A 27,282-nucleotide genomic window follows, 5' to 3' on the forward strand; every position below is an offset into this window, starting at 1 on the left:
AATGGACAATTGTAGTGTTATTTTAAGATTTAAAATGTTCCAGAGTTCTGAAACACCCTTGAGAACTTTCAAAAGAAGCTATTTCTGTCCTTTGAAGGTTAGGCCAACATTTAAACTTCTACCTGAATTGTCCAGCTTCTAGCATAGTTAAGCACTTCCCAGCTTCTCCAGAGAAAGCTGTGTTCACGATGAGAAAGTTCTTACTGTGCAGTGATGTGGGGTGACACTGCTGGGGGTGGGCAGAGCCCCAGAGAGACTGTTGGAGATCACATGTTTCCACAGGAGTTCTGAAGAAGTGCAGAGGTGGAATAAGATCTCCTTCTGTTGGGCTTCTCCCTCTCCACCAACACGCTCTAAGCTCCCTGAGAAGGCCTAACATTGGTGTGGAAACCATATCTTCATACTTCTGTGGGTCACAAACAAATTTATACACGAACAAGACAAAAGATCATTTCTGTTTCTTTTATGAAATAGAATAATTGTATGCTTTTTCTGTTACCAAACGCAAATTCACTGAACTGTAGGAATTTTAAAATTTACGAAGTTAATCATGAATGTACTCCAACCTCTCTTCTTCTAACTCAGCCTTAGAATTTCAGAGATAAGGATGTTCATCCTCAATCAGGGGACTGGCCCTTTCTTTCTCCTGCTCCATTCTCATGCAGGAGTGATTTGTATGCACAAAGGACTATGTTAGTGAAGAGAAGCTGATGCTCACATGAGGGTCAGATGCCTCTATGCAGTTCACAGTTAAATACGAAATTGAACGTCAGCAAGCAGTTTGGTACAAAATGGGATATCCCTACAAATAGCTGGCATTTATTGAGGACTCACTATTGCCCCAGAGACTTTCTAAGTATATTTACTAATTATACTCATAGGGTAGGGTTTCTCAACTTCAGTAAGATTGACACTTTGAGCTGTGTATTATAGCATGTTTAGCAGCATCCCTGGCCTCTTTCCACTAAATGCTAGTAAGATCCCCTCCCAAGTCATGAAACGAAAACTGTTTCCGTACATTGCCAAATGTCCCCTGGGAGTTAAAACCACTATGCCATCACCCCCAGGTGAGAAACCACTGCCCTATGACTGTCCCATGAAACATGAAATGGTTGGCAGGCCTGGGAAAGTTACTTGGACCTAAGCTATGAACTGGGAGAAATGTTCCCAATGTCTCTGAACACAATAGTGTATGTTGGGAAAAGCCCTCCAGGGAAATTAAGGGGGCAAATTCTGGTTAAGAAAGAATTCTGGAAGTGACATCTGCAAGATGTCAGAACAGGAAGTGCCAGCCCTTGTTCCCCTCAGAAACACTGATTTAATAACCATCCATAGATAAAATTACTTTTCTGAGAGCTCTGGACTCCAAGAGAGAGTATTCAACACCCTGATGGGGCACAGAAATGAGAAAAGACACATTGAAAAGGGTAAGAATATTCTTACTTTACCCGACCAACCCTCCTCCAGGCCAGTAGAATGCAGCACCAAGAGAGATCTCCTTGGCCCATAAGTTCTCCCATGGGGGAAAGAGAGCATGCAGTGAGCATCTGACTCTTCTGTAGCCTTTTGGTTTACTGCCTGAGAGGCTCACTTCTGTTATGTCTCACCCAGAACACGGAGTAAATCAGAAAGGCTAGATTGCCTGGGGACTGCTAAGAACAACAAAAATAGATGAGGGCTCTCAACAACCAGCATGCAGACCTCAACAGCATGCTCGTGGTGCACAGCAGCAGGCCACCTGCCCATGGATCCCAGCAGCAAGCCTGCTTACCCACTGACCCCAGCAGGTGGCCAGCGTATAGATCCCACCAGCCAGCCCACTCAGAATCTCTGGCCAGCCTGACTGGTGAAGGGCTTTCCCTGCTGAAGTCAGCCTGTAAAGATAAAAAGAGATGACTCTTTCTTCAAAAGTACAGGCACCAATGCAAAGCCATAAGGATCACAAAGAATCAGGAAAATACAATGATGCCCAAAGAACACAATAAACCAGTAACTGATCTTTAAAAAAATGGAGACCTAAGAACTGCCTGGAAAAGAATTCAAAATAAGTGTCTTAAATAATCTCAGTGAGCTATTAGAGAACACAGAAAGAAAGCCACATGATATCATGAAAACAATACATGAACAAAATGAGAACTTCAACAAAGACATAGAGATGATAAAAGAAAATAAATTTTGGAGCTGAAGGACACAATGACTGAACTGAAAAATTTCAGAGGAAACTTCAACAGCAGACTTGATCAGGTAGAAGAAGCATCAGTGTGCAAAAAGAGAGATCATTTGAAATTATCCAGTCAGAGGAACAAAAAAAAAAGAAACAATTTTTTCAAAGTAAAGAGAACTTAAAGAACTTATGAGACATCATTAAAGGTACCAACATATGCTTTATGGGATTTCTACAAAGAGAAGAGGAAGAGAAAGTGGTAGAAAACTTATTTAAGGAAATAATGGCTGAAAATTTCCCACATCTGGGAAGGGAAATAGACATCCAGTTTCATGAAGCCCAAATAACCCCAATTACCCAATTAGAAGAGTAAAAAGAAAAAAGAATTTAAAAAAAGAATGAATAGGGCCTACAAGAATTGTGGGGCACCATCAAGTGAACTAATTTCCACATAACAGACATTCCCAAAGGAGACAAAAGAGAAAAGGGCCTAGAAAACATACTTAAATAAATAATGGCTAAAATTTTTCCAAATCTGAAAAAAAATTACACCATCCAGGTACAAGAAGCTCAGAAGTTACCAATAAAATTTAGTCCAAAGAGGAAATCCTAAAGGCACATTATCACCAAATTTACAAAAATCAAAGACAAAGAAAGAATGCTCAAAGCAGCAAGAGCAAAGAAACATACCAAATGCAAGAGATACTCAATACAGCTTTCAGTGGATTTCTCAGCAGAAACCTTGCAGGCAAGGACAGAGTGGAATGCTGTATTTGAAGTACTAAAGGAAAAAATTACCAACCGAGCATATTGCGCCCAGCATAGCTATGCTTCAAACACTAAGGCAAGATAGACTTTCCCACACAAACAGAAGCAGAAGGAATTCATCATCACCAAATCTGTGTTATAAGAAATGCCAAAGTTGTACACATGGTAAACACAAAGCAAAAACCTGTAATAGATATATTATAAATAAATGGCACAGAATCAAAACATACCACTAGAAAAAAATCACTTAACCATGAAGGAAGACAGTAACAGAGGGAAAAAAGAAGAAAAGGTCTAAAAAACAACCAGAAAACAAATAAAATGGTGGTAATAGACCCTTACCTATCAATAATAACCTTGAATATAAATGGATTAAATTATCCAGTTAAAAGACAAAGAATGACTGAATGGATAAAAAGCAAGACCCATGGCCAGGCAAGGTGGCTCATGTGTGTAATCCCAGCACTTTGGAATGCCAAAGTGGGCAGATCACAAGGTCAGGAGTTCTAGACCAGCCTGGTCAACATGGTGAGATCCCATCTCTACTAAAAATACAAAAATTAACCAGGCATGGTGGTGTGCACCTGTAATCCTAGCTACTCAGGAGCTGAGGCAAGAGAATGACTTGAACCTGGGAGGAAAAGGCTGCAGTGAGCCAAAATCATGCTATGCATACCAGCCTGGGCGACAGAGCGAGACTTTGTCTCAAACAAACAAACAACAACAAAAAACAAGACCCAGCTATATACTATCTACAAGAAACTCATTTCACCTAAACCTGTGTGATACAGCAAAAGCATCTCAAAGAGGGAAGTTCATAGCAATAAATGCCGACATAAAAAGGTAGAACCAGTGGAGGAATGTGGAACCATGGCCACTATAGTTGCTGTTTGCAGTGGTCTGGGGAGGAAGAAGTTGACACACCTCGTAATGGCTGCTGTTAGCCTTACACATCCCAGGACTCACGTGGTGCTATGGAGAAGAGGTTGTTCACAATATAAACAGATATCCACCAATGAGGACCTGTCCATTCCAATGGAAAATTCTTATAAAGAAGCCCTTAAGAAATGTATCTTGTGTGGAAAGCATGTAGATTTTAAGAATGTACAGCTTTTGTCCCAGTTTATTTCTCCATTTATTGGATGCATTTGTGGAAGGCACAAAACAGGTCTTTGTGGGAAGAAACAGAAAGAAATCACAAAAGCAATTAAGAGACCTCAAATAATAGGGCTTATGCCAGTTACATACAAGGATGCTGCATACCTCAAGGACCCTAAAGTTTGTAACATCAGATATCAGGAGTAAATTATACCATGTTACCACTAATAAACTTATTTTACAGTTAAAAAAAAAAAAGGTAGAAAGACTTCAAATAATCAGCCCAATGACACACCTCAAAGAACTAGAAAAGCAAGAACAAACCCAATGCAAAATAATTAGAAGGAAAAAAATAATAAAGATTAGAGCAGAAAAAAATTAAATTGAAACCAAAGAAAACCATATAAAAGATCATTGTTGTTTTGTTTTCTGTTTTAGTTTACAGAGAGTTTATTCAAGCACAAAGATTTAGGACTGTAACCCAGGACATGCTTCCAAGTTGTCTTGGGGAGTGCTCCAGAGAACAAGCAACAGACTCAAGTTTTTAAAGAAAACAAAGGATGAATCAGGAGAATGGGCAATTACCAAAGTTGTTCATCAGCAATTCTCATTGGTTTACGAAAATGACATTGGTTAATGATTGGCTATCCATTGTTCAATGATAGTGTGTATGGCATTGTATGGCTACTTGCTGTCAGTTAGTCTAAAGCCCACATAGCAGGTGGCTTCAAGAGGTAATTATCTCACTCAAGCGGTAGTGAGACTTGACTGCTGTTACATTTTAAATGCTTTTCTGAGCCTAAAAATTTAAAGATTTATTTCTCATTTCTCCCTTTTGAGCAAAATCTTTCTTTTTGAAAGAACTGATCAAAATCTGAGTGTCAGAAAGCTCACTTCTGAGAGTCCTGTCTCACGCTGAGGCGGGAAGGAGGAGAAGTCTCAGTGAGGAATTTTTATTTTAAGAGCACTCAAAAGTAAAATTAGGATGGCATCACAGACTGGCAAAGAATGGGACCTCAGTAAGATCCTTGATTTATCACCTGTTCAATCATCTCTAGTCTTTGGAAATGCCATCATTTCAGTTTTCTTGGAAGAAGTAATACATAAGGATTATAAACAAAAAGAGAATTTGTATGAAATAATGAAAAAAACAAAAAGACCAGTTTCATTAGGGAGCCAACTGAAAACATCATGAAGAAAATTAAATCCAGGTTCTTCTTTAGAGATTTGTTGTAGCCAAGAAATAATTCAGAGCTTAGTCCAAATTGGAAGAAAATAATAATAACTCAGAAACAGTGGTCAGGGCTAGAATCTAATAAAAAATGTGTATCGTTTCCTGTGAAACAGTTTTTCTTTCTCTAGTTCCCCATTTTTTACCAAAGGTAAATATTAGTAGGACCAACTGACTTCTAAAATAAGTGTCCACATGACATTTGACCTGCTTATTTGTATGAAATACAACAAGAATAGTGATTAGCCCTAAAGACAGCTTTGTAAGTTGGCTTTACTGGAGCTTTTTCGTAACAAATTTCAGATTAGACTTCCAAAGCCTCTTGAGGCTGGGAAGCCAAGCCATGAATTCACCATTAGACTTTGCTGTAATACTTACACAAATTGGGTGAATTCCTGTCTTCTCAAGGTCCCTAATTATCCTGAGGTTCCTGAGCCTGTCTGAATTTGATATTCTTTTCTTACTGTAAGGTCAGGAACCTTATAAGAGAACCATATAGACAATGTACCAGGCCAGTCTTTCTCCAAGTCTATTGGTCTTATAAAGCCAATTTCATTCCCTCAAGGCAGTCTGGTCATATCCGAAAATGTGACATTCCAGTCATTATGTTGTGGAAAACAGATTCTTATTGAACTTATGAAAATATCTATATTGCCATAAAATAAGAACATTCAAATAGTTTCCAAATTTTGGAGAAATCAGGTCGAAAGAAAGGCAAATGTTTTAACTTTGCTCATAAAACTCTACTTTACCCAATTGCTATAAGCTATAAATACCTCAAAAAGAAAAAAAAGTTTGGCTCTGAAAACAAAATAGAAAAAGAATTGGTAATGTTTCAACAAAAAACTCATAAAAAGCCTTTCAGTTTTCTATCAGTTCAGTCCCATGTAATTAACTTTTGTTCTGCTTGATGTTGGGTTAGCAATCCTCATAAGAACATCAACTTTTTATCATTATTATTATTATTATTATTATTATTATCAGAGTCTCCCTCTGTGGTCCAGGCTGGAGTACAGTGGCACAATCTCAGCTCACCTCAGCTCAATCTCCACCTCCTGGGCTCATGTAATTCTCCCCCCTCTGCCTCCCGAGTAGCTGGGACTACAGGCATGGGACGACGTGCCTGGCTAATTTTTCTACTTTGAGGAGAGACAGGATTTTGCCATGTTGCCCAAGCTGGTCTTGAACTCCTGGGCTCAAGTGATCCACCAGCCTTTGCCTTCCAAACTGCTAGGATTACTGGCACGAGCCACCACGCCAGGCCCACATCAGCTTTTTAACTGAAGTCCTGAAAGTCTTTACCTATTCCCATGGTATTATCTTGAAAGTTATGAGAAATCTGTGTTCACAAGTACTTGTCAATATTCCTTCTATGAATTTCCTTTTGCTGACTTGTCAGATTCTGGGTTCCCTTCACTGCAGCTTCAAGCAGAATGGCTTTGGTGTCCTACTCACAGTGCCAAAACTACAGGGTCCAAGGGAAAGTGTCCCCTTTGCCTCCTGAAAGGTTACAATAGCTACTGCAACCTACAACAGGTTCAGCTGGACAAAAACAGTCCATGCCCATACCAGGATGCCAGCTGTCAGTGAAGCAGCAGGAGTCAATGGAAGCCTGCTTCAGGTCCCATCTTGGTCACCCAAAGGTCAACTTATGCTTACTAATTTATTAAAAAGGATATTAAAAAGACACAGATGAAAAAGTGCGTAAGCTAGGTCTGACAGAAGTGATTCAGAGCTTCCACGCCCTCCCTGGGCATGCCACTCTCTGGGAACCTCTATGTGTTCAGCTCTCCAGAAACTCAAAAATTTGTTTTTGTGTTTTTTTTTTTTTGAAAAGATAAACAAAATCACCAAACCTTTAGCTAAGTAAAAAGCAAGCAAACAACAAACAAAAAAACAAAACAAGAGAGAAACAAATAAATTAAAACAAAAATGAAAAGGAGACATTACTACTGATACCACAGAAACATAAAGGATCATTAAAGACTATTATGAACAACTATATGCCAACAAATAGGAAAATCTGAAAGAAATAAATACATTTCTGCACAAATATAACCTACCAAGATTGAACCATGAAGAAACAGAAAACCTGAACAGACCAATAACAAGTAATGACATTGAAGTACTAATAAAAACTCTCCCATTAAAAAAAAAAAGTCCAGGACCTGACAACTTTGGTGCTGAATTCTACTAAACATTTAAAGAACTAGTACCAACCCTACTCAAACAATTCCAAAACATTGAAGAGAAAGGAATACTTCCAAAGTCCTTCTACAGTGTCAGCATTTCTGCAATACCAAATAAGGATACAACAAAAAAGATAAGGATACAGCAAAAAAAGATAAGGATAAGGATACAACAAAAAAGAAAACTACAGGCAAATATTCCTGATAAATATAGATACAAAAATTCTCCACACAATACTGGCAAGCCAAATTCAACAACACATTAAAAAGAACATTTATCATGATCAAGTGAGATTCATTCCAGGGATGCAAATATGGTTCAACATATACAAATCAACAAACATGATACATCACATTAACAAAATGAAGAGCAAAAGCCATATGATCATTTAAACAAATGCTGAAAAAACATTTTGTAAAATTTAACATTGTTTCATGATTAAAACTCTCAACAAGCTGTATAAAGAAGAAACATATCTCAACACAATAAAAGCTATATATGAAAAGTCTACAGCTAAAATCATACTGAATGGTGAAAAAGTTGAAAGCCTTTCCTCTGAAATCTGTAACAAGACAAGAATGCCCACTTGCACTATTTTTATTCAATATAGTACTGGAAGTCCTAGCTAGAGTAATTAGGCAAGAGAAGGAAATAAAGGACATCCAATATCCTTAACAAGCATTAGTACAAAAATGCTCAACAAAATCCTGGCAAACTAAATCCAGCAGCAAATCAAAAAGCTTATGCACCATCATCCCCAGGTTGCAAGGTTGGTTTGACATATGCAAATCAATAAATGTTATTCACCACATAAACAGAACTATGGATAAAAACCACGTGATTGCCTCAATAGATGCAGAAAAGGCATTAGATAAAATTCAAAATCCATTTATGTTAAGAAGTCTCAATAAACTAGACATTAAAGGAACATACCTCAAAATAATAAGAGCAATCTATGCAAACCCACAGCCAACATCATGCTAAATTGACAAAAGCTGGAAGCATTCCCCTTGAAAACCGGCATAAGACAAGGATACCCTCCTTCACTACTCCTATTCAATACAGTATTGGAAGTTCTGGCTATGGCAATCAGGCAAGAGAAAGAAAGAAAGGGCATTCAAATAAAAATGAGAGGAAGTCAAGCTATCCCTATTCAAAAATGACATGGTCCTGTACTAGAAAACCTGAGTCTCAGCCCAAAAGCTTCTTAAACTGATAAACAGCTTAAGCAAAGTCTCAAGAAACAAAATTAATGTGCAAAAATCACTAACATTTCTATACAACAACAGTGAAGCCAAGAGCCAGATCAGGAATGAACTCCCATTCACCACTGCCACAAAAACAATAAAATACCCAAGAATACAGCTACTAGGGAGGTGAAAGATCTCTACAATGAGAATTAGAAAACACTGCTCAAAGAAACCAGAGATGACACAAACAAATGGGAAAATATTCCTTGCTCATGGATAGAAAGAATCAGTATCGTGAAAATAGCCATACTGCCCAAAGCAATTTATAGGTTAAATGCTATTACCATTAAACTACCACTGACATTCTTCACAGACCTAGAAAAAACTATGTTAAAATTCATATGGACCCAAAAAACAGCCTGTATAGCCAAGGAAATCCTAAGTACAAAAATCAAAGCTGGTGACATCACATTACCAGACTTCAAACTATACTACAGGGCTACAGTAATCAAAACAGCATGATACTGGTACAAAAACAGACACATAGACCAATGGAACAGAATACACAACCAGAAATAAGACCACACACTTACCAACTTCTGATTTTTTACAAACCTGACAAAAACAAGCAATGGGGAAAGGATTCCTTATTCAATAAATGGTACTGGGATAACTAGCTGGCCATACGCAGAAGATTGAAATTGGACCCCTTCCTTACACCATATACAAAAATTAACTCAAGATGGATTAAAGACTTAAACATAAAACCTCAAACTATAAAAATTCTGGAAGATAGCCGGGCGCGGTGGCTCACGCCTGTAATCCCAGCACTTTGGGAGGCCAAGGCGGGCGGATCACAAGGTCAGGAGATCGAGACCACGGTGAAACCCCGTCTCTACAAAAAATACAAAAAAATTAGCCGGGCGCGGTGGCGGGTGCCTGTAGTCCCAGCTACTTGGGAGGCTGAGGCAGGAGAATGGCAGGAACCCAGGAGGCGGAGCTTGCAGTGAGCCGAGATCGCGCCACTGCACTCCAGCCGGGGGACAGAGCGAGACTCTGTCTCAAAAAAAAAAAAAAAAAAAAAAAAAAAAAAAATTCTGGAAGATAACTTAGGCAATACCATTCAGAACACAGGCATGGGCAAAAATTTCATGACAAAGACACCAAAAGCAATTTGCAACAAAAGCAAAAATTGACAAATGGGATCTAATTCAACTAAAAAGCTTCTCCACAGCAAAAGAATCTATCAACTGAATAAGCAAACAACCTACAGAATGGGAGGCAATTTTTGCCTGCTATGCATCTGACAAATGCCTAATATCCAGCATCTATAAACAACTTAAACAAAATTACAAGAAAAAAACCACCCCATTATAAAAGCCGACAAACGACATGAACAGACATTTTTCAAAATAAAGCATACATGTAGCCAACAATCATATAAAAAAAAAGCTCAATATCACTGGTCATTAGAGAAATACAAATCAAAACCACAATGAGATACCATCTAATACCAGTCAGAATGCTACAACTAAAAAGTTAAAAAATAACAGATGCTGGTAAAGTTGTGGAGAAAAAGGCTTGCTTATACACTCATGGTGGGAGTGTAAATTAGTTTGGCTATTGTGGAAGACAGTGTGGTGATTCCTCAAAGACCTAAAGACAGAAATGCCATTTGAACCAGCAATCCTATTACTGGGTATATACCCAAAGGGATGTAAATCATTTTATTATAAAGACACATGCACATGTATGTTCACTGCAGTACTATTCACAATAATGAAGACATGGAATCAACCTAAATACCCAAGAATGATAGACTGGGTAAAGAAAATGTGGTACCTATACCCCATGGAATACTGTGCAGCCATTAAAAAAAGAACGAGATCATGTCCTTGGCAGGGACACGGATGGAGCTGGAGGCCATTATCCTTAGCAAACTAACACAGGAATAGAAAACCAAATACTGCATTTTCTCACTTATAAGTGGGATCTAAATGATGAGAACAGATGGACACATAGTGGGAAACAACACACACTGGGGCCTTTTGGAGGGTGGTGGTTGGGAGGAGGGGGAAGGTGAAGAAAAACAACTAATAGGTACTAGGCTTAATATTCGGGTGATTGTTGGGGAACAGGCCCCCAAATCTGGCCATAAACTGGCCCCAAAACTGGCCATAAACAAAATCTCTGCAGCACTGTGACATGCTTGTTGACGGCCATGACGCCCACGCTGAAGGTTGTGGATTTACCAGAATGAGGGCAAGGAACACCTGGCCCACCCAGGGCAGAAAACCGCTTAAAGGCATTCCTAAGTCACAAACAATAGCATGAGTGATCTGTGCCTTAAGGACATGCTCCTGCTTCAGACAACTAGCCAGAGCCCATCCCTTTGTTTCCTGTAAGGAATACTTTTAATAAATCTATAATCTATAGAGACAATGCTTATCATTGTCTTGCTGTAAGTAAATATGTGAGTAAATCTCTGTTCAAGGCTCTCAGCAATGAAGGCTGCGAGACCCCTGATTTTCCACTGTACACGCTGTATTTCTGTGTGTGTGTCTTTAATTCCTCTAGCGCCACTGAGTTAAGGTCTCCATGATCGAGCTGGTCTCTGGTCTCGGCAGGTAATGAAATAATCTGTACAACAAACCCCCATGACATGTTTACTTATGTAACAAACCTGCACTTGCATCCCTGAACTTAAAATAAAAGTTAAAAAAGAAAAGGAAATAAAAGGCATCCAAATTGGAAAGGAAGAAATCAAACTGTCCTCGTTCACAGGCGACATGATCCTGTATTTAGAAAAACCTAAAAAACTCCACCAAAAAACAACCGGAAGTGATAAATGAATTCAGTAAAGTGGCAGTATACAAAATCAACACACAAAAATCAGTAACAGATTTATACACAAAGAGTGAAGAAAGTGAAAAAGAAATCAGGAAAGCAATTCCATTTACAGTAGCTACAAAAAATACCTAGAAATAAATTTAACCAAAGGAGTGAAAAATCTCTACAACAAAACCTGTAAAACACTGATGAAAGAAATTAAAGAGGATATAAACACACATGTGAAAAGATATCCCATGCTCACAGATTGGAAGAACTACTATTGTTAAAATATTCATACTACCCAAAGTGATCTACAGATTCAATGCAATGTGTATGAAAATACAAATAGCATTTTATTTTATTTTTTTCTGACACAGGGTCTCATTCTGTCACCCAGGCCGGAATGCAGTGGCATGATCACAGCTCACTGTAGCCTCAACCTCCCAGACCCAAGTAATCTTCCCACTCAGCCTCCCAAGGAGCTAGGACTGCAGGAAGGTATCACCACATCCAGCTATTTTTTAAAATTTTTTGTAGAAACAGGGTTTTCACTATGTTGTCCAGGCTGGTCTCCAACTCCTGGCCTCAAGCAATCCTCCTGCCCGAGCCTCTCAAACTTCAGTGATTACACGTGTGAGCCACTGTCCCCAGCCAGCATTCTTTAAGAAATAGAAAAAACAATCCTACAATTTGTATAGACCCACAAAACACCTTGAATAACCAAAGCAATCCTGACCAGAAACAACAAATCTGGAATCACTATCTGACTTCAAAATATACTACAAAGCTATAGTAACCAAAATAGCATGGTACTGGCATGAAAACAGACACATAGACAATGGCACTGCAGAGAGAATCCAGAAATAAATTCACATATTTACAACCAACTCATTTTCAACAAAGGAACCAAGAGCATGCATTGGGAAAAGGACAGTGTCTTCAGTAAACAGTGCTGGGAAAACTGGATAGCCACATGCAGAGTAATGGAACTAGAATCTTATCTCTTATTACATACAAAAATCAAATCAAAATGGATTAAAAACGTAAATCTAAGATATGAAATTATAAATTTATTGAAACAAAGCATGGAAAAGAGATTCAGAATATATGTCTAGGCAAAGATTTTTTGGTAAGACCTCACAAGAACAAGCAACACAAGTAAAAATAGGACAGGTGAGGTGGCTCATGCCTGTAATCCCAGAACTTTGGGAGAACAAGGTGGGCAAATTGCTTTAACCTAGGAGTTTGAGACCAGCCTGGATGACATGGTGAAACCCCTTCTCAACAAAAATATATATATATAAATTAGCTGGGTGTGGGGCATGTGTTTATAGTCCCAACTACTCAGGAGACTGAGGTGAGAGGATTAGTTGAGCCCAGGAGGTTGAAGCTGCAGTGAGCTGTGATCACACCACTGCACTCCAGCTTGGGGAACAGAGTGAAAGACCCTGTCTCAAAAAAAAAAAAAGTAAAAATACACAAATGGGATCATATCAAGCTAAAATTTCTGCACAGCAAAGAAAACAACCAACAGAGAGAAAAGATAACCTACAGAATGGGAGAAAATATGTGTAACCATCTGCCAAAGGATTAATAACCAGAATATTAAGGAATTCAACTCAATACTGAAATTAAAATAATCTGATTTAAAAATGGGCAAATGATCTGAATACATATTTCACAAAAGAAGACAAATAATCAATAGGTATATGGAAAAAATGTTCAACATCACTAATCATCAGGGAAATATAATTCAAAACCGAAATGAGACACCATCCCACCCTACTTTAAATGGCTATTATCAACAAGAAAAAAACAATAGCAAATGTTAGCAAAGGTGCAGAGGAAGCGAAATGCTAGCACGCTGTTGGTGAGAATGTAAATTAGTACAAACACTAGGAAAACCATGTGACAGTTCCTCAAAATGCAAATCCAGCAATCTCACTGCTGCGTATACCTCTACAAGAAAGGAAATCAGTATATGAAAGAGATGTCTGCACTCTTGTGTTTATTGCAGCAGTGTTCACAATAGTCACGTTATGAATTTGACCTACGTCCATCAATGCATGAATGAGTAAAGAAAATGTGGCTTATACACAAACGGAATTCTACTCACCTTTAAAAACAAGGAAATTCTGTCATTTGCAGTAACATAGATGGAACTGGAGGACATTATGTTAAGTGGCATAAGCAAGGAACAGAAAGACAAACATCACATGCTTTCAGTCACATATAGGAGCTAAAAACATTGAGCTCATGAAGGTAGAGAGTAGAATGATGATTACCAGAGGGTGAGAAGAAGGGGAAGGAAGCAATTTTAAAAAGTCTGGTTAATGTGTACAAAATTCAATTACAACCAGGTGCAGTGGATATTGCCTGTAATCCCAGCACTCTGGGAGGCTGAGGTGGGAGAATTTCTGAGCCCAGGAGTTTGAGACCAGCATGGGCAATATAGCAAGACCTCATCTCTGCAAAAAATAAAACTAAAAAACTAGCCAGGTACGGTGTTACATGCCTGTAGTCCTAGCTACTTGGAAGGCTGAGGCAGGAGGCAGGAAGGAGGATTGTTTGAGCCTAGGAGTTTAAGGCTGCAGTGAGCAATGATCATAATACAGCACTCACAGACTGGGCAACAGAGTGAGACCCTGTCTCTAAAAAAAGAAAAATTAGAGGAGGGAGGTAGAAATTTTAAAAAGTAAAAATAGAAATTCAATTACATAGAAGGAAAAAGTTCTAGTGATCAATAGAACAGAAGGCTGACTATAGTTCACAATTTTTTTTTTTTTTTTGAGATGGAGTCTCACTCTGTTGCCAGGCTGGAGTGCAGTGGCGTGATCTCGGCTCACTGCAACCTCTGCCTCCCGGGTTCAAGCGATTCTCCTGCCTCAGCCTCCTGAGTATCTGGGATTACAGGCACATGCCACCACGCCCAGCTAATTTTTTATTTTTTAGTAGAGATGGGGTTTCACCATGTTGGCCAGGATAGTCTTGATCTTTTGACTACGTGATCCACCTGTCTCAACCTCCCAAAGTGTTGGTATTACAGACGTGAGCCACTGAGCCTGGCCCACAATAATTTATTTGTACGTTTTGAAACAGCTAGAAGAGAAGATCTGGAATGTTCCCAACACAAAGAAAGAATAAATGTTTGAGGTGATGGATATCCTATTACCCTGATTTGGTCATTATACATTGTATACGTGTATCAAAATATCACATATAACCCATAATTACATATAATTATTATGTATAAATGAAAAACAAAGAATTTGGAAGATATTTCAAGACAAATGAAAACAAAAACACAACATATTAAAACTTATGGGATAAACCAAAAGCAATATGAAGAGGGAAGTTTATGACAATAAATGTCTATAAAGCAATAAAAAAGAACAAATATCTCAAATAAACAACCCAACTTTACGTTCAAAGAACTAGAAATAGAGGAACAAACGAGGCCCAAAGTTAGCAAAAGAAAGCAAACAATAAAGATGAAAGCAGAAATAAATAAAATAGAGAATAGAAAAATATCAGATAAAAATGTAAAAGACTATGAGTTGGTTTTTTTAAAAGATAAACAAAATCAACAACTCCTTGACTAGACTAAGAAAAAAATAGAGAAGACTGAATAATATCAGAAAGAGGAGACATTAAAACTGATACCACAGAAATAAAAAGGAATCGTAAGATACTACTATGAACAGTTATATGCCAACCAATTTGATAACCAGAAGAAAAGGATAAATTCCTAGGAACATACAACCTAAGAAGACTGAAATCAACAAGAAATAGAAAGCCTGAAATAGAAATCAACAAGAAATAGAAAGACCGATAGCAAACAAGGAGATTGAATCAGTAATAATAATAATTTGGAAAACCTTCCAACAGAGAAAAGCCCAGGACCAGACGGCTTCACAAATAAATTTTACCAGTCAAAGAAGAACTAACCCCAATTCTTATTAAACTATTTTTTAAAAAATGAAAGAAGAGGGAACACGCTCAAATGCATTTTATGAGGCAAACATCATCCTGATTCCAGTGCAGACAAAGACAACACAAGAAAACAAAACTCCAGGTCAATATCATGTGAACACTGATGCAAAAATCTTCAATAAAATGTCACCAAACTGAATTTAACTACATACTAAAAGGATCATACACCATAATGAAGTGAGATTTATCCCTGGGAGAAAGGATGGCCCAACATATGCAAATCAATCAATGTGATATTGATTATTGACAAAATAAATGGTAAAAATCACGACTGTCTCAGAAATGCAGAAAAAATATTTGAAAAAAATTCAATATTTTTCATGATATAAACCCTCAACAAATTAGGTATGGAAGGAACTTACCTCAACACAACAAAAGTTAGTTATGAAAAGTCTATAGCTAACATTATACTCAGTGGTGAAATACTGAAAGTTTTTCCAGTAAAATCTGGACCAGGCAAGGATGCCCCCTCTTGCCACTCCTCTTAAACACAGTACTGAGAATTCCTAGCCAGAGCATTTAGGCAAATAAATACATAAAAGGCATCCAAATTGGAATGGCAGAAGTAAAATCATCTCTGTTTGCAGATGGCATGACCTTGTATGTGGAAAACCCTAATGATTACACACACACACACACAGAAAAACCATTACAACTAATAAACAAATTCAGTATACGTGCAGAATATAAATCAACATATAAAAATTAAGGCTAGGCACTGTGGCTCATATCTGTAATCCCAGCATTTTGGGAGGCTGAGGTGGGCAGATAGCTTGAGTGCAGGAGTTTAAGATGAGCCTGGACAGCATGGCAAAACCCCATCTCTACAAAAATTACAAAAATTAGCTGGGTGTGGTGGCATCCACCTGTAGTCCCAACTACTTGGGAGGCTGAGGCAGGAGAACTGCTTGAGCCCAAGAGGTCGAGGCGGCAGTGAGCCATGACTATACTATTGTACTTTAGCCTTGGTGACAGAGTAAGACTCTGCCTCAAAAAAATAAAATACAATAGAGATGTAGAAAAAAGATTAGTTGCATTTCTATACACTAACAACAAACTATTCAAAAGGAAAATTGTATTAGTTCATTCTCACACTGCTAATAAAGACATACCCAAGACTTGATAACTTATAAAGGAAAGAGGTTTAACTGACTCACAGCTCTACATGGCTGAGGAGGCCTCAAGAAAATTACAATTATGGTGGAAAGCACCTCTTTACAGGGCAGCAGGAGAGAGAATGAATGCGGAACAAAGGAGAAAGCCCCCTGTAAAACCATCAAATCTTGTGAGAACTCACTCACTCTCACGACAACAGCACGGGGGGAATCTGCCCCCATGATTGAATTACCTCCCACCAGGTCCCTCCCAAAACGTGTGGGGATTATGGAATTACAATTCAAGATGAGATTTGGGTGGAGACACAAAGCCAAACCATGTTGGAAATGAAAGAAACAATCCTAGTTACAATAGCATTAAAAATTAGGAATAAATTTAATCAAAGAGCTGAAAAACATGTACACTAAAAACTATAAAACACTGATTAAAGAAATTAAAGCAGATGCAAACAAATGGAAATACATCTCATGTTCATAGATCGAATGATTAATACTGTTAAAATGTCCATATTACCCAAAACTATCTCTATATTTAATACAATCTTTGTTTTTCTTGTTTTTTGGGGGGGGTTTTTTTGAGATAGAGTTTCACTCTGTCACCCAGGCTGGAATGCAGTGGTATGATATCAGCTCACTGCAATCTCTGCCTCCTGGGTTCAAACAATTCTTGTGCCTCAGCCTCCCAAGAAGCTGGGATTACAAGCATGTGCCACAAAGCTTGGCTATTTAGTTTTTGTTTTTGTTGTTGCTGTTGTATTTTTAGCAGAGACGGAGCTTCATCATGTTGGCCAGGCTGATGTCGAACCCCTGGGTTCAAGTGATTCCCCCACCTCAGCCTCTCAAAGTGCTGAATTACAGGCCTAAGCCACTGCAATCAACCTGAAATCTTTGTTAGAATCCCAGTGTATGTTGTACAGAAATAGGAAGGGTAATTCTAAAATCATATGGAATCACAGGTAAAGCAATTTAGAGCAAGAAAAACAAAACTGGAAGTATCACATTACTTAATTTCAAAATATATTACAAAGCTGCAGTAATGAAAACAATATGGTACTAGCTTATAAAAAGAGATACAGACTAATGGAATAGAATAGAGAGTGCCAAAATAAACCCAGGCATATACAGTCAACTGATCTTCCACAAGGATGTAAGAATACACAATGGGGAAGTGGTAGGCTTTTCAACAAACAGTTTTGGAAAGACTGGTTACTCACATGAGAAAGAATGGAACTGTATTATTATCTCATAATATACACAAAAATCATCTCAAAATAAACATTTAAATATAAGATCTGAAACAGTAAAACTAGTGGAATAAAACATAGAGTTTTAAAAAGCTTCTTGACAATGGCCTTGGCAATGATGTCATGGATATGGCCACCAAAGCATAGGCAACAAAAGCAAAAATGGACAAGTGAGATTACATCAAACTAAAAAACTTCTGCATAGCAAAGGAAACAACAAAATGGAAAGACAACCTACATAATGAGAGGAAGTATTGCAAACCATGTATCTGATAAAGGGTTAGTGTCCAAAATACATAAGGTACTCCTACAACTTATTAGCTGTTTGATGCAGAACTGTACTGCATTCTAACAGCAAGCAATGTTCATTCACGGATATATGAATTAATTGGGAAAGAATTCTCATCTGTTTCATTAAGTGATGCATTCCCAAAATAATTTTAGTAATTATTTAATAACAATTGTAATGCATTTGTTGTTTTGATCAGTTTACATATGTGACAGAGAAGTATGATAGAATAATCAATAAAAAACATCAAGAAAAAATCAGTATTACAATAAAATTGTGTGGGAAAGTAGAAAAAATAAACAGAAGAAAAAACACAATTTACAGTTGCCAAAAGTTTTGTCCGTGTACTTTTTTTAAGGATGATAGTGTATTTCATATTACTGGAGCACTTAGATTATATTGTGTACATTTAGAGTATATACATTTACTATGTATATAGAACACATATTAACATATATAGTTTAGGCCGGGCGCGGTGGCTCAAGCCTGTAATCCCAGCACTTTGGGAGGCCGAGACGGGCGGATCACTAGGTCAGGAGATCGAGACCATCCTGGCGAACACGGTGAAACCCCGTCTCTACCAAAAAATACAAAAAACTAGCCGGGCGAGGCGGCGGGCGCCTGTAGTCCCAGCTACTCGGGAGGCTGAGGCAGCAGAATGGTGTAAACCCGGGGGGTGGAGTTTGCAGTGAGCTGAGATCCGGCCACTGCACTCCAGCCCGGGTGACAGAGCCAGACTCCGTCTCAAAAAAAAAAAAAACCAAAAAAAATATATAGTTTATATGTACATAAACACACATACACACAGAGAGACAGTAATACTGTTTCCAGTTTTTACTTTTAACAAAATTGAATCAAGTAGTCAGATTGAAAATGATTTGTTTACTGTAGCCTTGTAGTATAGTTTGAAGTCAGGTAGCGTGATGCCTCCAGCTTTGTTCTTTTGACTTAGGATTGTCTTGGAGATGCGGGCTCTTTTTTCGTTCCATATGAACTTTAAAGCAGTTTTTTCCAATTCTGTGAAGAAGCTCATTGGTAGCTTGATGGGGATGGCATTGAATCTATAAATAACCTTGGGCAGTATGGCCATTTTCACAATATTGATTCTTCCTATCCATGAGCATGGTATGTTCTTCCATTTGTTTGTGTCCTCTTTTATTTCACTGAGCAGTGGTTTGTAGTTCTCCTTGAAGAGGTCCTTTACATCCCTTGTAAGTTGGATTCCAAGGTATTTTATTCTCTTTGAAGCAATTGTGAATGGAAGTTCATTCATGATTTGGCTCTCTGTTTGTCTGTTACTGGTGTATAAGAATGCTTGTGATTTTTGCACATTAATTTTGTATCCTGAGACTTTGCTGAAGCTGCTTATCAGCTTAAGGAGATTTTGGGCTGAGACAATGGGGTTTTCTAACTATACAATCATGTCATCTGCAAAGAGGGACAATTTGACTTCTTCTTTTCCTAACTGAATACCCTTGATTTCTTTCTCTTGCCTGATTGCCCTAGCCAGAACTTCCAACACTATGTTGAATAGGAGTGGTGAGAGAGGGCATCCCTGTCTTGTGCCAGTTTTCAAAGAGAATTTTTCCAGTTTTTGCCCATTCAGTATGATATTGGCTGTGGCAGCATGGTACTGGTACCAAAACAGAGATATAGACCAATGGAACAGAACAGAGTCCTCAGAAATAATACCACACATCTACAGCCATCTGATCTTTGACAAACCTGAGAGAAACAAGAAATGGGGAAAGGATTCCCTATTTAATAAATGGTGCTGGGAAAATTGGCTAGCCATAAGTAGAAAGCTGAAACTGGATCCTTTCCTCACTCCTCATACGAAAATTAATTCAAGATGGATTAGAGACTTAAATGTTAGACCTAATACCATAAAAACCCTAGAGGAAAACCTAGGTAGTACCATTCAGGACATAGGCATGGGCAAAGACTTCATGTCTAAAACACCAAAAGCAACAGCAGCAAAAACCAAAATTGACAAATGGGATCTCATTAAACTAAAGAGCTTCTGCACAGCAAAAGAAACTACCATCAGAGTGAACAGGCAACCTACAGAATGGGAGAAAATTTTTGCAATCTACTCATCTGACAAAGGGCTAATATCCAGAACCTACAAAGAACTCAAACAAATTTACAAGAAAAAAACAAACAACCCCATCAAAAAGTGGGCAAAGGATATGAACAGACATTTCTCAAAAGAAGACATTCATACAGCCAACAGACACATGAAAAAATGCTCATCATCACTGGCCATCAGAGAAATGCAAATCAAAACCACAATGAGATACCATCTCACACCAGTTAGAATGGCGATCATTAAAAAGTCAGGAAACAACAGGTGCTGGAGAGGATGTGGAGAAATAGGAACACTTTTACACTGTTGGTGGGATTGTAAACTAGTTCAACCATTATGGAAAACAGTATGGCGATTCCTCAAGGATCTAGAACTAGATGTACCATATGACCCAGCCATCCCATTACTGGGTATATACCCAAAGGATTATAAATCATGCTGCTATAAAGACACATGCACACGGATGTTTATTGCGGCACTATTCACAATAGCAAAGACTTGGAATCAACCCAAATGTCCATCAGTGACAGACTGGATTAAGAAAATGTGGCACATATACACCATGGAATACTATGCAGCCATAAAAAAGGATGAGTTTGTGTCCTTTGTAGGGACATGGATGCAGCTGGAAACCATCATTCTCAGCAAACTATCACAAGAACAGAAAACCAAACACCGCATGTTCTCACTCATAGGTGGGAACTGAACAATGAGATCACTTGGACTAGGGAAGGGGAACATCACATACCGGGGCCTATCATGGGGAGGTGGGAGGGGGGAGGGATTGCATTGGGAGTTATACCTGATGTAAATGACGAGTTAATGGGTGCTGACGAGTTGATGGGTGCAGCACAGCAACATGACACAAGTATACATATGTAACAAACCTGCACAATATGCACATGTACCCTAGAACTTAAAGTATAATAATAATAAAAAAAAAAGAAAATGATTTGTAATGGATTATTATGTAATTTGGGGCATATAACTCCAAAGACATCTAAAGTATTGAATATCGTCATAACATACATGTTATATATATACACACACACCATACAGTATGTTATGCAAATATATATACCTATATACATATATCACATATACTGTGTGTGTGTGTATATATATAAAACATATACTACATGTATATATATTATGTCTATATAAATATATATATAGTTAAGGGTCAATGTTTCTGATATACCAAAAATTACATTCTTTTCAGATATTTAAACTTGGGGTGAAACACGTCAACAGCCATCTTTGGAATGTGTAAAAAGGTATAGTTTTTCAGTGTATTCCAGTAACTATGATGTTTGAGTGGGTATGTTTTTCTGACATACAGAGGTGTACAACTTCTCTATGGTTGAATCCCATGTTTGTTTGTGCCATTACTTTCGCTGCCTTGGTGCTTAGCTAGTCCTTCCTCGTTCAGTTCTATCTTCTAGGGGTTTTAGTAGCTCCTTGGGAGTGTCTTTTAACAGAACAATCTCTGACGTCTCTCACTGATTCCATTTCCTAGTAACATCAGCACTTACCTTTCTGAGACATTTCTCAATGTCTTCCCACCACGGCCTGCAAGCCTTTGTGCTCTCCTTAAGAGAGTGTCCTGTGACTGCATACCATCTAGCATATTTTTAAGTTGATATTTAACATTTTTATCGTACATTGAAATAGTTTCAGCATATGGCATATGTTGACATTACAAAAATTACATGCTCTTTTAAATGTGTCCGGTGGAATCTAAACAGCCTGAAAATTCTATACCCACCATCCCCCAAATTTAAAAATGTGTGAATATGGCTGGGTGTGGTGGCGCACGCGGGTTATCCCAGCACTCTGAGAGGCCAAGGTAGGAGGATTGATTGAGCCCAGGGGCTCCAGAACAGCCTTGCAACACAACAAGACCTTGTCTCTACAAATTTTTTTTTTTTAATTAGCTGAGCATGGCAGAATGTGCCTATAGTCTTAGCTACTCAGGAGGCTGTGGTAGGAGGATTACTTGAGCCCAGGAGGCCAAGGAAGCAGTGAGCTGAGATCACATCACTGGACTCCAGACTGGGTGACAGAGTGAGACCTTGTCTCAAAAAAAAAACAACAAAAAAAAGTTTGTGAACAATCTCCTCCTTAAGTACCCATTTTTCTCCTGCAACTCCTGTTTTCATTCCTCTTCCTCCACAAAATTTTATTATAACAATTTCTTACACTTAAAACTCTGCTGTACGTCACACTATCAGGTTTCTTGCTACAAAAGCTATGGATAAAAACTTAAAATTTTAATTTTCTTCAACATGTCTCTAAATGTTAAATAAGTTTTTCCAGTTATTGTAAATGATTTATTCCAGTTATCGTGGTTAACACTCAATTCATAAAGGTAAAATGACTACATTATAACTTGATAATTATTAATAGTGAAAATATACACTTATCAGAAACACATAACGAGATAAATGATACCAAGACTGTTTTTAAATTACTTTATGTATCCGTGGATGAATATTACTTACTGGTAGCATGAGATACGATTCGGTATCAGTTGGATTCCTATTTCTTATATAGGTCAGCATGGAGAAAAACTTTACATGAATAAACACATCTGAATGGAAAGTGTTTTATTGTAAAGATTCCTTCAGAGTTATATGCTGAAAATTACATGATGATTGATCATAAAAAAATATTTTTGAGACAGTCTTGCTCTGTCACCCAGGCTAGAGTGTAGTGGTACAATCATAGCTCACTGCAGCCTCAAACTTCTAAACTCAAGGGATCCTCCCACCTCAGCCTCCTGAGTAGCTGGGATCACAGATGTGTGCCCCCACGCCCAGTTAATTTTTATTTTTAGTAAACATGGGGTCTCACTATGTTGCTCAGGCTGGTCTTGAAATCCTGAGCTCAACCAGTCCTCCCACCTCAACACCCCAAAGTGCTGGGATTACAGGCATGAGCCACTGCACCCGGCCTAAAAATTTTTAATGATCTAATCCATCAGTTTATAGATTGACTAGATCCTCCTTCAGTTCATGGAAAGCAAAGAACTAGAACAATCTGACTTGCCAGAAGATTAGTAACACAACCATTAGTCACTCACTTTCTCACACTTTCCCAACACTGCAAATATCCTCTGGTGGGCGGGCTGCGCCTATGGCCAGGGAGGCCTTCCTCCTCTGGGCTGATGCAACATTGCCCTGCATGGAAAGATCTGCTTGGGGAGGGAGCTGGGTGCTGAGGAGGAAAGCGGGGAAGAACTGCGTCTCCATCATGGCCTGACCAGGAAGATGGTGTTAGGTTCTAGAATACAGCTTGCTTAACACTGCCTGTGCCCTTGCAAACTTTGTGTCTTGCTGGGGTTTGTAGATCCCAGTCTGCAAATGGCAGCATTGTGTAAATCCCAACTCCTTCAGGCAAGGGCAAAAGCACATCACCTCAAACTGTGTTTTGTGTTCTTTCTTTTTTGGCAGGGGGCCTAATGTTTTATAATTTACTTATTCATACATTTAGCAAACTGTTACAAAGGTTCCTACACCCACCTGACCCACCCTTCAGCTGAGAGCCCCACTCATGCTTGGTACCCAGGAAACTGCAGGCCTGGCCTGGAAGCGCAGCAGCTGAGTGGCACATTGCAGGGGATGAAGAGCCAGGAGGATAAACCAGCCTGGGGGGACCCTGAGGGCAAGAAACATGAGATGTCCTCCAGGGGAGAGAAGCAAGAAGCCAGTGCAGGGAGGATCAGCCTGGAACCCAGACTGACAGCTCTTCCTTTCCAAACACAGCCCCCAAGAGACGGAGAACCCAGGTCACCCCATTTCCAGACAAGCAAATGCCACTGCTTTTGTTCTTTCACAAACCTGGTTCCCTTGACAACTAAGCTAACTCCCCAGCTACTCGGGAGGCTGAGGTGGGAGGATCACTTGAGGCCAGAAGTTCAAGACCAGCCTGGGCAACATACTGAGACCCCCATCTCTATAAAAAAAGAATATAATTAGGTTACAGATCATATTTTAGTAAACTTGTTTTCAGCACAATGTCTAATTTTAAAAACAACAATGTACTCTTAGTAGTCAGACTTGGACTATTGCTGTTGCTTAAAAAAATACACACACCTGGCTGGGCGCAGTGACTCACGCCTGTAATCCCAGTACTTTGGGAGACCGACGCAGGTGGATCACAAGGTCAGGTGATCAAGACCATCCTGGCTAACACGGTGAAATCCCGTCTCTACTAAAAATACAAAAAATTAGCCAGATGTGGTGGCGGGCGCCTGTAGTCCCAGCTACTCAGGAGACTGAGGCAGAAGAATGGTGTTAACCCAGGAGGCGGAGCTTGCGGTGAGCTAAGATCGCGCCACTGCACTCCAGCCTGGGCGACAGAGTGAGACTGTCTCAAAAACAAAAAAAAACCAAAAATACGCATACCTTTTTCTCCAAAAGAGATGATTCTGAAAGTTTTCTGGCAGGAAGCATCTCTAATGTAACTGGAGTTACACTTTCTACCCACGATGGCATGCCAGCCTCCTGGTCCGCCAGGGAGAGCTGTGGCCTGCAGCCCAGGGGTCATGAGGTGAGCTGACCCAGGAGGACCACGTGGAAGGCTTCACGAGATTGCCTCAGGTGGAACGGCACAGCATGGAAGGCAAATCAGAGGAGGAGTGACCTCTTCTGTGGTTATAAGGAAGACAGGTGAGGCCGAGAGCTTGAAGAAGGGCTTGCAGCTGTCCTGACATTAAAAGGCTTGCTCATTATGGGGATCACGAAGCTGTTTCTTAGGTTGTTTGGACTCTTTGTGGAGCACAGATGTGACACCCTCACATCCTGAGGCTGGCATCTCGGGTTTTTTGGCGGTGAGTCCCCGAAGCCCCCTCGAGTGAGCCAATGACAGGAGTCCATGGGATACTTGGCCAGGACCCACATCCCTGGAACCTGGGCTGTGTGGGGCCCTAGACTAAGATGTTTCCTCGACCAACCTCCAGCCAGGCTCCTCTGAGCCCTCTTCTCAACAAGGCCTCCACCCTGGCCTATCAAGACGTCAGTTAACACTAACACGGCATCCAGCAGCTCATGGCCACAGCCCTAGAACGACACCAGCCCCACTTATTTATAGTCCCTACCTCAGGAAACTCAAGGCTGCCAAAAAATTCCCTGTTCCAGCCAATACCTGCAGCTACGGCCCGTCTCCAGGCCTCTGTGGGACATCTGGAGCTAACTTCGAGTGCCAGTTAGCAGCCCAGTGGGGCCAGCCCCTCCTTCCTGGGCTTTGCAATTTCTCACTTCCTGATTCCAGCAAGCCTTCCCTCACCCTCCCTCCTCCCTTGGAAACATCCACTCACTTCTGAACACATCCAAGCTGACTTCAGTCCACACTGCAACCTCTTCCCCATTTCAACAGTTACTGCTGTGGAAATCTCTCCTGACCCTCTCACTACTGCCTGGCTTTGTCTGTCTTTGACACTCTGGGTTCAGGTAGGACAGGGTGTGCCCGGCCACAGCTCCCTCCAGTGGCTCGGGCTGGCCGGCTTCCTGCCGTGTGTGAGGTTTCGGAGTGGCGGGTTTGTTCCGCTTTGTGTCATAGTTTTCAGTCCCTCCCAATATCCCGACCTGTGGTCACCACAGTCAGCCCAGGCCAGCAACTGACCCTGGTTGGAGGTGAACACCATGGAGCCCCCCTCACGTGTATAAAACCCTGCCCATGCCCCAGCAATGGCCACAGGCTTCTCACCTCCATTCAGCCCCCCTATTTGGATCCCTACCTTTAGCCAGCTAGCCAAGCCCTCGTCGTAACCCAGTATTTGTATTCATTCTCCAAAGAAATTTTGTCAAATGGGTCATGCGTTTCTTTTTATCCGCCTCTTAGTGGTTCGGCTTATGATCAGAATCTAGTGCTATTTTGTGGCCACCGGCCCCTCATTGGCCCCTTCCTCAAACCCATGCTGGATCTGGAGTGAAATGCCCTCAGGTTGACCCCTGCTCGGAGCCCAGGCCAGGTGAGACCGGCAGGTGGGTGCACTGGGAGATCACACCCTGGTTGCTGGAGGGAACCTTTGAGCTACAGCAACATGCATCAGTGTGCACCGAGCCCTTCCTGTGCACCAGCACTGCAACTAGAGCTTTCTAAGAATTGTCTCACTCCATTCCCCAAGAATTGTGTGGCTGGGGGGGATATGCTCACCCACCTTTTGCAGATGGCAGAGAGTCTTGCAGAGCTGCCAGCATTCCTGAGGCTCACACAGCCAGCCGTGCTGGGGCGGATGCTCCGGCCTCTTGTCTGGCTCCAGAGCTGGGTAGCGCCTTGAAGTACATTCCCAACAATTTCCTCATCGGGAGGTTTCCTAGCAAACCAACCTCCCTGCATATGTGGACACCGTGATGCATCAGCCCTGTCTGGTTCCTCCCAAGCTGAAGGCACCCACTCATGAACTGCCCTTGATATGTCGGGGCATCTCATGTTGCACTGGGTTCCTATTTCCATGTAACCACATTTCGCCACCTAAACAGTGCCTGTTTGTTATCTCATGGTTCTGGCGGATCAGGACTCCAGACAGCTTTGAGCGGAGTCCTCTGCTCAGAGTCTCTCAGGCTGAAATCCAGGCATCAGCACAGGCTGCAGGCTCATCTGAGGCTGGGGATCCTCTTCCAGCTCACTGGTGCTTGGCAGGATCCAGCTGGGCTGTAACATTGAGGTCTGTATATTCTCACTGGCTGTCAGCCAGGGGTCACTCCGAGCTCCCAGAGGCCACTCTCAGGTTTGGAGAGTGTCAATCAAAATATGACAGGGCAGCGGCTCACACCTGTATTCCCAATATTCGCAGAGGCAGGAGGATCGCTTGAGCCAGGAATTCTGGACCTGCTTGGGTGGCATAGTGAGACTCTGTCTCTACAAAAGGACAAAAAGAAAAAAGCAAAACATGGCACCTGACTTCCTCAAGGCCAGCAGGAGAATGTCTATTGCCGCCTCTCGTCTCCTTTAAGGGATCACCCAATTAGGTCAAGCCCACTCAGGATAATCTCCTTTTTATTGACTCAAAGTGAACTGATCAGGGACCTTCAGTTCCCTGATCCACATTTGCAAAGTCCCTTTTTGCCTGTTCA

At 40.2% G+C, this 27,282-nt stretch overlaps 1 protein-coding gene across 1 annotated transcript; it reads left to right on the forward strand.

Moving 5' to 3' along the window:
* Nucleotides 1–2,378: 2,378 nt before the first annotated feature.
* LOC126958082 (28S ribosomal protein S18c, mitochondrial-like) lies at nucleotides 2,379–4,288 on the forward strand. Its single transcript, XM_050796217.1, has one exon. The coding sequence runs from the start codon at nucleotides 3,803–3,805 to the stop codon at nucleotides 4,235–4,237; it is 435 nt and encodes a 144-aa protein (XP_050652174.1). The 5' UTR covers nucleotides 2,379–3,802; the 3' UTR covers nucleotides 4,238–4,288.
* The last annotated feature ends 22,994 nt before the right edge of the window (nucleotides 4,289–27,282 follow it).

The sequence above is a fragment of the Macaca thibetana genome, chromosome 7 (assembly GCF_024542745.1).
Source record: "Macaca thibetana thibetana isolate TM-01 chromosome 7, ASM2454274v1, whole genome shotgun sequence".
NCBI lineage: Eukaryota > Metazoa > Chordata > Mammalia > Primates > Cercopithecidae > Macaca > Macaca thibetana.

What these genes read in the sequence shown, in the direction of transcription:
- LOC126958082 (XM_050796217.1), top strand. Translation starts at nt 3,803, where the DNA reads ATGGCCACTATAGTTGCTGTTTGCAGTGGTCTGGGGAGGAAGAAGTTG.